Below are 14,473 nucleotides of genomic sequence, written 5' to 3' on the forward strand. Positions count from 1 at the left end.
GCCCCCAGGGTGCAACTTTTACCCCATATTGAGGTATGCTCTACAGAGCCTGCCAGCCTCTTCAAATGTGGCAAATCACACGCTTCTACTAAATCCTCGCTTGAGCTGTGACGGCCAAAGTTTGTCTCAATGTTAAGTCTATGGGATTTTTCGCCGCTTTTTGCCCCTGGGGCAAATACCGCACTCGATCGCTTATAAAAGTCATAGCACACGTGTCCTCAATAGGTCGCTCGATTTGACACCTCATTCGTGGGTCTACGCCAAACGGTGCGGACGAAGTTAGGTGCCAAGTTTTGTTAAGAGATATAAAAAATAAAAATAAAAAGTATAACTAGATGGGTACATTTCCTGAAGAAAATGTGAGTGGTGCTTGCCGTGGCAAAACTCGGCCAAACAGCATGTTGTAACTTGAAAATAACAAAAATTATGGTCATAAATAAACCAACCCAGAAATGTGTACGATGTTCTGGTGCAGAAATATGTGATTTGTTACTCGGTTGCTAGGGTAAGCCCGCGTGGTTGCTATGCAGTTACCAAGGTAATACAATACATGGCTCCTTTCCATCCTGAGTGAAATAAGTCAACCCGAAGTCTGTAGTGTGTTCTGGTGCAGAGATATGTGATATGTTGCTCGGTTGCTAGGGTAACTCCATCTGGTTGCTAGGCAGTTACCATAGTGATACTAATCAAGTCTCCTGGCCATCCTGATTAAAATAAATCAACCCGAAGTCTCTATGTTTTTGTGATGCAGAGATATGTGATTTTTTACTCGGTTGCTAGGGTAACCCCATCTGGTTGCTAGGCAGATACCATAGTGATACTAATCAAGTGTCCTTGCCATCCTTATTGAAATAAGTCAACCCGAAGTCTCTACGCTTTTCTGATGCAGAGATATGTGATTTGTTACTCGGTTGCTAGGGTAAGCCCATCTGGTTGCTAGGCAGTTACCATAGTGATACTAATGAAGTCTCCTTGCCATCCTGATTGAAATAAGTCAACCCGAAGTCTCTATGTTTTTGTGATGCAGAGATATGTGATTTTTACTCGGTTGCTAGGGTAACCCCATCTGGTTGCTAGGCAGATACCATAGTGATACTAATCAAGTGTCCTTGCCATCCTTATTGAAATAAGTCAACCCGAAGTCTCTACGCTTTTCTGATGCAGAGATATGTGATTTGTTACTCGGTTGCTAGGGTAAGCCCATCTGGTTGCTAGGCAGTTACCATAGTGATTCTAATGAAGTCTCCTTGCCATCCTGATTGAAGTAAGTCAACCCGAAGTCTCTATGTTTTTGTGATGCAGAGATATGTGATTTGTTACTCGGTTGCTAGGGTAAGCCCATCTGGTTGCTAGGCAGTTACCATAGTGATACTAATGAAGTGTCCTTGCCATCCTGATTGAAATAAGTCAACCCGAAGTCTCTACGCTTTTCTGATGCAGAGATATGTGATTTGTTACTCGGTTGCTAGGGTAACCCCATCTGGTTGCTAGGCAGTTAACATAGTGATACTTATCAAGTCTCCTTGCCATCCTGATTGAAATAAATCAACCCAGAAGTCTCTCTGATTTTCTGGTGCAGAGATATAGTTACTGCTAAACGGTTGCTAGGGTACTCTGTGTAGTTGCTAGGAGTGGCTTGGCAGCTGCCAATCATGAATCTCCAAAGGCTGCTTGTCAGTATGAATGATATAAACCAACTCCCATGCCTCTGTGACATTCAGAATGGAAGATATTCCTCTATGGATTTTGGTTGTTAAGGTGCTCGACAATGGTTGCTAGGAGGGGCTAGGAAGTGTTGAAGTGATGCATGATTGGCTGTTTGCTGTCCCGAAGTCAAACGAGACCACCCTTGTGTTTCTATGACACTTCTATCCGGAGATATCCCTTTGATCTTTTTCAATAGAAGTCTATGGGACTTGTTGCTAAGGTGCTCTTAATGGTTGCTAGGGCGTGGCTTGATAGCTTCACAATGATCCAGAGAGACTGATTGGTTGTCTGAGTAAAATGAGCCCACCCCTCGCCTCTATGACACTGTGATCCAGAGCTATGTTCAATACAAATCCCTATGCCTTTTCATTTCATGGGCCGCCCTACACCATTATAAGTCAATTGGGGCATTTTTGGGCAGCTCCTGCCCCCAGGGGTGCAACTTTTACCCCATATTGAGGTATGCTCTTACAGAGCCTGCCAGCCTCTTGAAATGTGGCAAATCACACGCTTCTACGAAATCCTCGCTTGGAGCTGTGACGCCCAAAGTGTGTCTCAATGTTAAGTCTATGGGATTTTTCGGCCGCTTTTTGCCCCTGGGGCAAATACCGCACCCCGATCGCTTATAAAAGTCATAGCACACGTGTCCTCAATAGGCCGTTTGATTTGATACCTCATTCGTGGGTCTACGCCAAACGGTGCGGGACGAGTTAGGTGCCGAAGTTTTGTTAAGAGATATAATAAAAATAAAAATAAGAAGTATAATAATAAGTATGTGAGATTACAATAGTGATGCTTTGCAAGCACCACTAATAAGTATGTGAGATTACAATAGTGATGCTTTGCAAGCACCACTAAATATAGTGAGTCGCACTGTTGTTTAAGCTCCACCTATTCAAAATACATTTCACCACGTTAGAAAGCACATGGAAAATGACGCAGATAGAAAGTTAGTAGAGTGCATCCAAACGGACATAAAACGATCAAAATACCCATAAATATAAAGAGAAAACACTCTCCACAAATCAATCAGTGTCTACTGTGAGCAATCCTTTTATAAATTGTCAAACATTTGACATGAAATTATATATTTTTAACTTTTAGTGTGAAGCAACCATAGAAACAACTCACCCACAGCAATTCTCTTTAGCTCGAACGCAGTGGCCTATAGCGCCACCTGCGCAGCCAATAAGAAGCGCAATCCCATTATTGCAGGGTTTACTTAAAGAACCCTCAACCTATAATATTTATCTCGTTACAATAGCATACAGTATCTAGCCTCTCATGTGAAGACACCACAGCATTTAGAAATCAATCTTAAACAAGAAATCTTAAGTGATAAATCTAGAAAAGGAGCCATAAGCTCACTCTCTCTTGGTAAAAATTATTTATTAGAAAAATTCCTTCTGTTAGGAGGAGTATATTTTTGTCTGGTGCTCAGTTTAAGTATGAAACATCACAAAAATGTTTTATTATTATTTATTTATTATAATGATTATTTATATATTAAATTAAATTCTGTACATTTTAATATGGTTTTTAATCACCGGAAGAAAGAAAAACATTTATTTTCCTGATCATTTCGACTAGCAATAAATAATGTTACAGGATCAATAAAACACCTAGATAAAAACCTGTTGGCTTTATAGTATATGTTTGTACTGTACATATACACTCACAAATATATGTTCAACAACCTGCATGTGGCAAACACATACAGCAATGTGTCCTATTTATGAGCAATCTGGTTGAGAACACCAAAGAAAGAAAGAAGACAATGGAGGTATAAATACTAGAGAAAGAAATTCTAGATGTGTAAATTTCAAATGCATCCTGCAGGGGTGCCCACACTTTTTTGTGTGACGATCTACTTTTAAATGACCAACTCAATAAGATCTACCAACTAAAAAAAAACAGTTTTATTTAAAATAAGAAAATGCTTGTTGGGACTACTGCATGTATTCCTACATGGAATTAATCTTCTAATTAATAAAAAAATATATAATAATGTTCAATGTTGATATCATTCAGTTTTAAAACTAAACCCAAAACACCTACAGCACAATAGATTACAATAGCCAGGGCATTTACCTTATTCTGATGACTTGCACTGAATGCAATCAGACAGTTTTGCCTAATCCGGGCAGTAGCGTCGCAATTTCGCGCTCTGTTGCGAGTGCAAGTGCAAGTCAGACAGAAACTAAAAGAAGGAAAGACATTATATTTCTTTTTATTAAAATTGAACTAAAATACATTTACATTTTGTGCGATCTACCAGCATTGCCTTTGTGATCGACTGGTAGATCGCGATCGACGTATTGGGCACCCCTGAGTGCATCACAGATACATGTCACGCTAAATAAGATTAGTCTTCAGGGGTTGTATAATGGAAATGTCTTATCTTAAGTTAGGATCTGAAAATGATATGAAAGGAATATAGATTTAAGATGTTTCTGAAATTTGTCCACAGGTCTCATTCAGGTCTCCTCAGAGCAGGCACAGAGTGAAGATACCGAGCAAGGCAATTGCAGCTGAAAGTACAAAAAGTCATTTGATCTGTAAATGTATGAAAAAAGCAGCATAATAAATATTATCTGTTTTATGAATTATAATGATTTACCACATCAGTGGGGAACTTTTAAGATGTTGATTTACCTTGACACATTAGGCTGGTGAGTGAGATGCTACTGTTGGCAACATTGACAAAAGATGCAGCTGTGATATTTGCGGAATTTGGGTTATTTGTGGTAGTTGTGATAGCTGTGGTAGGTGCAGTGTTTACGACAATAGAACTAGCATTAGCTAGATTCACAAAAAAAGAGGATCCAAATGTGCTCTTCAGTGGTCCCAGCACAGTTCCTTCAAAACAAAGTGTAAAATGGCAATCTATCAGTTACACTCTCTCAAATTATGTGTATGCATGTATTTGTATTAAAGGAAAAGTTCACTCCAATACTAAATCCTTAACTGTTATTTTCTCACCCTTGTGTCATTCCAATAACGTTTTTATTTATTTTTTCATTAAACACAAAAAGTTCAGCAGAATATTCACAATTTTCTTTTCCATACATTCAAAGTTAATGGGGACAAGGGCTGTCATAGCTCCGAATAGTAACATTAAAGTACCATGAATATGGACCATATGACTAAAATCTTAGGAAATAATTCAAGTTAATATGCCATTTAATAGCTTTGAGGAAAACATTGAAATGTAAATAGTTACAGGCTGAAAATCGTACCCTCTGCTACAGCTTTAAAATCTAATTTGTACTTGCATACATTACAAAATGGTGCATTTAGAACCCTTGTGCCAAGTTTGACATCAATGAAGTCAAAAATGATTGCAAACTGTCCCATTTTAGTCAGGACATCCTATATTTTGGCCGAAATTACAACATCCCGTACGGTAAACCTATTGTCCCGTATTTTAGAAGCGAGATGACCAAATGTCTGATATTAAAGATATTGAAGTCCCGTAATGAAGCCGAAAAATGCTCAAGGGGAACTCTACAACAACAAGAGTATGTAAATGATGACTTAACTGTCATTTTTGTGTGAATTATCCCTTTAAAGGTCAACCTGTATATTAACCTGTAATGTGTTAAAAAGCAAACAAACCCACCATTGGTTGAACCTTGAAAGATTTCAATGAATGCGTTAATCCGTGTATTAGCGAGGTTTGTGTTGTTGAAATTCGTGGTATTGATCCCGGTTAGGGTGCTAATGATGTTAACACTGTTGACATCAATGGGGATGTTGAAAGCACACTGAATCAAGCTTTTTCGTATTGAACCTTGGATATTGCTCACATTAAGCTGAAAAAAGAAGAAATAATATAATTCCATAAATGAAAAGCATTTGATCTTTTCGAATTTACATTGTAATGATTCGGAATGGAACGGGCACTTTGTAGAGGTGCCAGTGCTTAATAATATGATCACAAATCTCAGCCTTACCCAATTAGTTATCACCTGTGTGTTGTTTATGAGTGTTGTGGTTTGGAAGAAGAAACTGCCGTTATTGTTGCCACAGACAAAGACAATATTAGTACCCTGCAAGGATAGAAATTGGAAGATGGAATATTATCATAAGAGGGAACAAAATGACTTGTGTTATCTGTTTGGTGTTTGTGGAACTGTGCCTAGAGTAGACAATTTGAAAGTAGTATTGGGTGACATGGTTTCCAGCTACAGAAGGTAGGAGCACTAACTTTGAGCAAACATTGCTAGACTGAGGCCTGTTTTAACAAAGCTCAAGACTCTTTGACTTGCAGACTGTCTCCTATTTCAAACTCCTCAATAATGCCTTTGGCATAAAGTGTTATTAGAACAATTGTTAGCCATAACTAAAGGAGATTAAATACATTGGAGAGTGTATTTTTGGATGTTAAAACACTTCCATCCTAGCTTAATATGCAAAGAGAGACAAAGATAAGTTAATAGTTCATAGGTTGATGTAAGCTGAAAGTGTGGTGCCACATTGCTCTGTTTTTTTAGAACTTGGAACTTGGAATTCTCCCACCTCTTACTTGAAATAACCACCGGGACCAGACTGATCTTACAGTAGATCGACAGTTCTTATACCGTATTTACTGAAATTCAAACTCCTGCATTCTCCTCATCAAAAGTGCAATCTATGCTTGTCATCTGACATGAGATTCTTGAGGAAAGTTTATAATGATAATAGCATTGTTTAACTACATATCAGACTGAAATGTGGCATAAAGCGAAAGTTAATATTATGGTAGGGCTGATTTTAAACCAAGTTGATGTTTTTTCTTTTGTTTTTACTTTTCTTTTTTACATTGCGTTTGTCAAGTTCCAAAAAAAGAGAAAAATATAAAATAGAAAGTAGTTCTCTTACGAGAGGTTCTCTCGTATTGCGTAAGCTAGCTTACGCTATGGGAAAGATTAATCTTTTCTGAGATATTGAAGCCAAAAATTATCCTTAATTTTGTATCATTTGTCAACGCAGTGCAGCAACTGCAGACCTTGAGCGGGCTAGCTAGCGAGCTCATTGGTTGCTCTGCGGCAACTGCTGCAGCCTATAGACGAACTTGCGTGAACTCGCGCCCAATGAGAGGCGCCCGCGCGCTCACTGTCCCAAAGCCCGCCAGAATGGGCGTGGCTAGGGTGCATATAAGCGCAGTTCGTAGGCTGGAACCCTGATTTTCATCTCTTCAGCGAAGCTCTTCGCATCTCTGAAACTGCAAGAAGCCGCGTTGCCGTTCGAGGGGCATCAAGCAAGCTTGAACAGCGCTCGAAGAAGCCGGCCGCCGCCACCTTCAGCCATCCTGCGAGCTACGCCATCCGGCGATGTATCCTTTTTAAAGCAAACTAGTTCCTCAATGAACTTCACAAAAGAGCACAAGCGTCTTTTTAAAGATGCCTCGCACCTGCGGTTCATGCCGCACCCCTCTCAGCGCCGGAGACCGCCACATCATCTGCGCTCTCTGCCTGGGACTGGGGCATGCAGAGCTCGCCTTCGCTGACGGCGGATGCGACCTCTGCGAGGAGCTTCCGATGTCGACCCTGCGGGCTCGACTCGAAGCGCTCAGGACCGAAGCTGCCGCGCCGCCTTCTGTTTCGCCACGCCGGAAGAAGCGCCGCTCCCAAAGGTTGCCGGAACCGGGTTTAGAAGCGACTGTCTCGCCGGAGCCTCTCCCTCGAGCATCGCGTTCACCCTCCCCGCCCCCCGGGGACACGCAGTTGCCGCCGAGCGGCCGCACTGCTGCCACCTCGGAGAGCGAGGTGGAGGACAAGGGCTGCTGTTCCATCATGGCAGCGAGGAGTGGTCACAAGCCTCCTCATCGACCCAGGAATCCAGCAGGACCCACGGCGGAGTCGAAGGGGAACTGATACGCCTCCTCACACAGGCCGTCGACCGCCTCGGGCTCGAGTGGTCACCGCCCCCTGAGCAGGCTCCCAACAGACTCGATGGCTGCTTTCTTCAAAGCCGTCACCGCGTGGCGCCCGCGGCCCGGGCCGCTACCTTCCTGCCAGAACTCCACGCGAGCTCTCTAAATCGTGGAACGCGCCTCTCTCGGCCAGGATTCGATCCCACGTCTCCACCTCTCTCGCTTCAGTGGACGGCGCCACCGAGAAGGGCTACTCTTCCATCCCCTCGGTCGAGGATTCGGTAGCAGCACACCTTTGCCCGCCCTCCGCGAGATGGCGGTCTAAGCCAGTGCTCCCGTCTAAGGCCTGCAGAACTACTTCCGCCTGTGTTGGCCGCGCCTATTCTGCCGCCGGCCAAGCCGCATCTGCTCTGCATTCCATGGCCGTCTTGCAGATCCTCCAAGCGGACCTTCTTCGGGAATGGGATGAGAAAGGCAGGCACCCAGAGGCTGTTACAGATCTAAGGAGCGCGACGGACCTCGCCCTTCGCGCCACCAACGCTGCAGCTCAAGCCCTAGGGAAGTGCATGGCCTCGCTGACTGTAACCGAGAGACACCTGTGGCTAACGCTAGCCGACATGGGAGAAGCTGAGCGCTCCACGTTCCTCAACGCGCCGCTCTCTCCGTCCGGTCTCTTCGGTTCCGCGGTAAGTGGCATTGTTGACCGTTTTTCGGAAGTCCAGAAAGCCACCCAAGCCATGAATCTCTACCTGCCTCCCCGCGCTAGCTCCTCTGCAGGCCGCCCACGTAACCAGCCTCCTGCACGAGCATCTTCACAGCGCCCAGCTCAACAAAGCCAGACTTCCCAGCGTCGACAGGGCGGCCGCCCCAGATCGCGCTCATACAGCCGCCGCAGACCGCCGCCCCCCCGCGGGCCTCGGCCTAAGATTGCGCTGAAACCTGAACAACCGAAGTCCTCCTAGCTTTGTTGAAAAAAACGACGGCTCAGTCCCGCCGCGGCCGGACCACCGTCAAAGCTTCCCCCTGTCAGTCCCCTTCTCTCAGGCTACTACAGTGGTGAATTCAGCAGCCAACAAGCCGGTGTTACTACCCGCTTGCCTGCACTCAAATGCCGTTTTCACGGCGACACAAAAAGATCTTGTAAAGAGCAAACATGTCTTATGTGTAGAAAATGTGCCCACAATCCAGTGTTCACCCCTACACACAAGCATTACACTTCCCGTGTTCCTATCAGAGCACACTCACATAAAGCGGGCACAGCCCGCTCGAGTGTTAGAGTCAATAAACGCGCCCACGAGCCCGTGCATGCCCCCTCTCTGCCCGCTCTGTCACACGGCCAGCAAACACCTCTCTATGTGTAAGTCCCGTGCCCGTGACTATGCTCGCGCATCACTTAACAGATGTGACTCTTTCCCCATTCATCTCAATCGGGAAGTCACTCACAGAACAGCATGTCCCTGCTGTCTGCGAGCAGTCATGCATAAGCACAATAAGCGCGCTCACACATTCTGTTCAGCCCGCTGTGTACGGCAATCAGGGCGACTCGGCCATTCACCCTCTAGTGTTACGCTTCAAAGCGTGGGAAGCTATCCCAGGGATATGCAAATGGGTGTTAAGCACAATAAAACAGGGCTATTTGCTACAGTTCGATCGCCGCCCTCCCCGCTTCAGGGCGCGGCTCGAAACTACTGTGAACACGGAAGCAGCCTGCATGCTTCGTTCAGAAATAGCAAACCTTCTGTGCAAAAGGGCCATAGAGAGAGTGCCGCCTTCACTGAGCGAGTCGGGGTTTTACAGCCGTTATTTTCTTGTCCCCAAGGAAGACGGCGGCCTCAGACCAATATTAGATCTCAGGGTTTTGAACAAGGTGCTTGCAAAAAGACCGTTCAAAATGCTTACAATCAGGAAACTCCTCGCGCATGTGCGCCAGGGGGACTGGTTTATTTCTCTCGATCTGAAAGATGCCTATTTTCAGATTCAGATAAATCCCCGTCACAGGCCATTCTTGAGATTCGCCTTCGACGGTCAGGTTTATCAATACACCGTCCTTCCGTTCGGCCTGTCCTTAGCACCCCGTACTTTCACGAAGTGCATGGATGCGGCGCTCGCACCCCTGCGGAGTCAGGGCTTGCGAATTCTGAACTATTTGGACGATTGGCTGATTTTGGCACAGTCACATACGGAGCTTCTGTCTCACAGGACAGTTCTCCTCAGTCATCTGAACAGTCTGGGTCTTGCAGTCAATTGGACCAAGAGCTCACTACAGCCCAGTCAGGCAATTTCCTTCCTTGGAATAGAACTAGACTCTGTGGCAATGATGGCTCGCTTATCTACACGGCACGCGTGCCGTGTTCAGCGACTAGCCGCGTCTTTTCAGATGAACAGCCTCATGCCTCTGAAAAAATTTCAGAGAGTGTTAGGTTACATGGCCTCAGCCGCAGCAGTACTTCAGCTGGGTTTACTGTGCATGCGCCCGCTTCAGCATTGGCTAAACACCCGCGCGTCTCGCCGGACGTGGGCCACAGGCCGCCAGCCGATCAGAGTGACTCAGACCTGTATATCAGCTCTGCAGCCTTGGATGGTGGCCGAATGGTATCAGCAGGGAGTGACGATGGGAGCTGTATCTCGCCGAAAAGTCATCTCGACAGACGCGTCCAACACGGGTTGGGGCGCGGTCTGCGAGGGCTCGCCGGTTTTCGGCCTATGGTCAGTTCAGGAAAAGCTCCTTCACATAAATTGTCTGGAAATGATAGCGGTCGAGTACGCGCTCGTGCGCTTCCTCCCGGTCATTCAGGGTCACCACATCCTGGTCCGTTCGGACAACAGATCTGTGGTATCCTATCTAAACCGTCAGGGCGGTGTCAGATCCAGGAACCTCTTCCATCTGACAAAACGCATACTAAGTTGGTCCCAGGGCCACCTGCGCTCGCTGAGGGCGACGCACGTGCCAGGCCACCTGAACGACGGCCCAGACAGACTGTCCAGAGACAATCCCCCAGGGGAATGGTCCCTGCACGCTCAAACAGTCCAGAAATTATGGCAAATATTCGGCAGAGCAGAGATAGACCTCTTCGCGTCAGAAGAGAACTCTCACTGCCCAGTATTTTTCTCGAAAAGCGAGGACGCACTGGCCCAGAACTGGCCCAACCGCCCGCTTTACGCCTTCCCTCCCGTCTCGCTATTACCACAGGTAATGCAGAGGATCAGGGAAACGCGTCACTCGGTGCTCCTCATAGCCCCGCGCTGGGAGAATCAGACATGGTTCCCGGAGCTTACGCAGCTGTCACTGACAGCCCCGTGGCCCATCCCAGTGAGAGCAGATCTCCTCTCTCAAGCTCGCGGCACGATCTGGCATCCCCACCCAGAGCGCTGGGCGCTGCACGCGTGGGTGATCAACGACTACCCGTCGCTTTGCCAGAAGGAGTAATGAACACTATCATACACGCTAGAGCCCCTTCCACGAGAAGACTCTATGCGTCCAAATGGTCGGTGTTTTCAAAATGGTGCACCGACAGAGACCTGGACCCACGGACATGTGGGGTGTCGTCACTGCTCGTGTTTTTACAAGAGCTGTTGGATAAGGGCAGATCCCCATCCACGCTCAAAGTGTACGTGGCGGCCGTCGCGGCGTTCGCCGAACCCCTGCACGGCCAGTCACGGGGAAAATACGAACTGGTCATCCGCTTCCTCAGGGGAGCTAGAAGGATGAACCCCCGCCCCCCATCGGTTCCTATCTGGGATCTTTCTGTAGTTCTCGAAGCTATGAAAGCCCCCCTTTCGAACCGCTTGAATCCGTGGATTTGAAATACCTTTCACTCAAAACCGTTTTTCTGACTGCCCTGTCATCAGTTAAACGTGTGGGAGACCTTCACGCGCTGTCTGTCAGCGCTGCGTGTATGGAGTTTGGACCAAGTGACTCCAAGGTCATTTTAAAGCCTAGACACGGCTATGTCCCCAAGGTGATCGGTACTCCTTTCAGAGCACAGATTATTTCCCTATCGGCTCTGCCAGCATCCGATAGCGAACGCGACACAAATCTCCTTTGCCCAGTCAGAGCACTGAGATTGTATACTGCGTGCTCCGCCTCTTTCAGACGCGCTGAGCAGCTTTTCGTTTCATTCGGAGGGCGCACCAAGGGTCTCGCCACCTCGAAACAGACACTGTCTAGATGGATAGTGGACGCTATTGCTGCCGCGTACGCGTAGAAAGACCTGCCATGCCCGTTAGGCATTAGGGCTCACTCCACCAGAGGCATGGCCTCCTCGTGGGCATGGTCCAGCGGGATTTCCATTCAGGACATATGTGTGGCAGCGGCCTGGGCTAGGCCTAGCCCGCTCAAGGTCTGCAGTTTCTGCACTGCGTTGACAAATGATACAAAATTAAGGATAATTTTTTGGCTTCAATATCTCAGAAAAGATGAATCTTTCCCGTAGCGTAAGCTAGCTTACGCAATACTCGTTCCCTCATCTAGAGAGAACCGAGGTTACGTAGGTAACCGAGACGTTTTCATTTATAATGTATTTCATTCTATGACTGGAGTATCCAATAATCGACACTACAATATGTTTATTTAATATATAAACCAATTTTGATTGATTTTCCAGAAGAAGAAAAAAAAATACATCGTGATATATATAATGTTATCGTAATTTAAAATGACTCATATCATGATATAAGATTGTGGTCATATTGCCCAAACCTTTTGTGATGTCAGACTGTGGTAGACATTTGCATTTGACTGACACATGAATGCCTACTGTGGAATAATTAAGGCTTCTCAACAACTTCTCAGGGTGATGTAGCTTGCTGTGTCATCACAAAGCAAAGCTGCTCCTTGTTCAAAGGATGTGTTCTTTAGGAATGTGTTTTTTCTCTCTACTCTCACGTTTCACATGTAGCTCAAACATGTATGTCACCCCCATATAAGGTAAAGAACTATTTCATTGGTGGGGGTCCAGTGGAATGTGGTTTTTCTGGACCATATAACCGAATGGTGAACAATAAACGTTGAAGAAGGATTTGATACCATTGGGTGTCTGTGTCATTTCTTTCTTCCCTCAGCTGAGCCGTATCGAGACGGGGATTGCAGATCAACAAAATAAATTAAATACATTGGATGACAAAATTATCTAACACCTACTTTACCTTATCACTTCCATAGCACACCCAGTAGCATTGAGCAGTTAGATGTCAAGCAGAAAGAGCAGGTCAATTAAGAGCAGAGAGCAATCATAAAATTGGGCGTTTACTGTTAGGTCTTAAAGCAAAAGCAGCACCAAAACAGAACATTTCTGACGGAGGGTCAGAATGAGGGTGAAAATGATCATGTTTTTTACAAATTTATGATGTGAATATTATTTATTTCTTACTAATATTATAAGTGAACCTTCCTTGAAGAAATTACGCTGTTTGGAAGGCTGTTCAGATGGCTATCCAGTATATTCAGAGACTTTTATTTGCTAAATCAGTAATGTAACATTACAAAAAAGGACGTTAGGCCAAAACAAATCACATATGCTCTAAGAAGGTGTGATCTAAAGTTGTATAAGCCTCTGTGCAATAATATGTGAATATGTGTGTTTGTGTGCTGTGCGGAGCTGAGTTTACCTGAGACAACAAAGAGTTCACTCCAGTGGCTAAAGTGATGTAACCGGGGGAGTTGCCACTGATCTCAAAGGCCAGGCTTTTGTTAGTAGAAGAAAAATGTGAAGATGCGAAGAAGCACTGAGAGCTACCTGAAGGGTCACATCCAGCGGGGTTCTCCACACACAGTTTATTTATTCCACACCCATTGCGAGTGATGTTGGACTGTGAATAAGAAACAGAAAGATTTTAAACAAATGTACTATGCATCATATATTTGGTTGAAAAACAATGATGTCAAATAAATTATTGTGGAAAGGGTTAGACAGCAAACTTACAGTCAAATTTGTTGTTGGCCGGACAGCCTTAATGCAAGGCACATCACAAGCAATTACAAAAAACACCAAAAGCATCAGTCTGCTGTCCATGTCTGGGGGAAAGATTCAAGATAATACAGTATTTTTATCAAATTAATCTGAAATCGCATAATCAAGATGATGGAATGCACATTGACCTTATGAAATGAAATAAGACAAAAGGTGTAATTTTGTTATAATTGTTTGCCAGTTTTCCAATGGATACATTAAGATTAAGGATTGAAAAGCCAGGTAAAAAAATCTTGAAAGTATAATCTAACAAATTAGATTATAATAGATATACAACTTAATTCTTATTTATAAATATATACTATAATACACACCATATATATTATGTTTTAATAAAATACTATAAAACTATAAAAAGTCTTGAATGAAAAATTAATTATTGAAATACAAAATACAACTAGAGATAAAAAAAAAATGACCCTAAAAAACTTTAAGTTATGTTTCTCTTACCTCTGTCGATATTTCAGCCTTCAAACCCTTGGAAAATTTGTAAAGACTGAAAAGGAATCCTCTCTAGTTATCTTTTAAACTGAGCACAGTCACTCCTGAGCTGAACTGAGCATGACCACACCCCGTGCTTCAGTAGACAAAGGTACAAGAGTTGGATGGGCGAAGTCAGATGATGTTAATCCGTCATTTGTATTATTCTGAATTAATAAAAAGCTCATCGTTACACTGTTATACACTTTATGAGTTATATAATGTTCTAGCAGCTGTAGCTTTTATTTAATAAAATGTATGTAATACTGTTAACTAGTATATACTATTTTTACATCAGTTGCATTGATGGCCTTATGTACTGCATCATCCCTTCAGTGTTTTTATCCTATAACCTTAAAATTATTCAGGAATATACATCCTGATCTGGACATTTGTCATTCTACTCGTCTACTCCTATTGTCATAATAAATGAATACATTTAATTTTCCATTATGTTAAG

General features: G+C 44.4%; 1 protein-coding gene across 1 annotated transcript; it reads right to left on the bottom strand.

Annotated features, from left to right (window-relative positions):
* Window positions 1-3,228: 3,228 nt before the first annotated feature.
* On the bottom strand, window positions 3,229-14,164 carry LOC127649606 (putative ferric-chelate reductase 1). The gene is made up of 7 exons (XM_052134801.1): window positions 13,984-14,164; window positions 13,486-13,577; window positions 13,172-13,372; window positions 5,664-5,759; window positions 5,330-5,522; window positions 4,363-4,566; window positions 3,229-4,238 (listed from the first exon to the last, which is right to left on the bottom strand). The coding sequence occupies exons 2-7, from the start codon at window positions 13,573-13,575 to the stop codon at window positions 4,195-4,197; spliced, it is 828 nt and encodes a 275-aa protein (XP_051990761.1). The 5' UTR covers window positions 13,576-13,577; window positions 13,984-14,164; the 3' UTR covers window positions 3,229-4,194.
* Between the last annotated feature and the right edge of the window lie 309 nt (window positions 14,165-14,473).

The sequence above is a fragment of the Xyrauchen texanus genome, chromosome 9 (genome assembly GCF_025860055.1).
Source record: "Xyrauchen texanus isolate HMW12.3.18 chromosome 9, RBS_HiC_50CHRs, whole genome shotgun sequence".
In the NCBI taxonomy this organism is placed as follows: Eukaryota; Metazoa; Chordata; class Actinopteri; order Cypriniformes; family Catostomidae; genus Xyrauchen; species Xyrauchen texanus.

Bases quoted from the DNA above. Each gene is read 5' to 3' on its own strand.
- LOC127649606 (XM_052134801.1), bottom strand. From the start codon at position 13,575: ATGGACAGCAGACTGATGCTTTTGGTGTTTTTTGTAATTGCTTGTGAT. The intron at 13,373-13,485 runs GTAAGTTTGCTG...TCTTATTCACAG, and splicing joins GGCCAACAACAAATTTGACT to TCCAACATCACTCGCAATGG. The intron at 5,523-5,663 runs GTAAGGCTGAGA...TTCTTTTTTCAG, and splicing joins CACAGGTGATAACTAATTGG to CTTAATGTGAGCAATATCCA.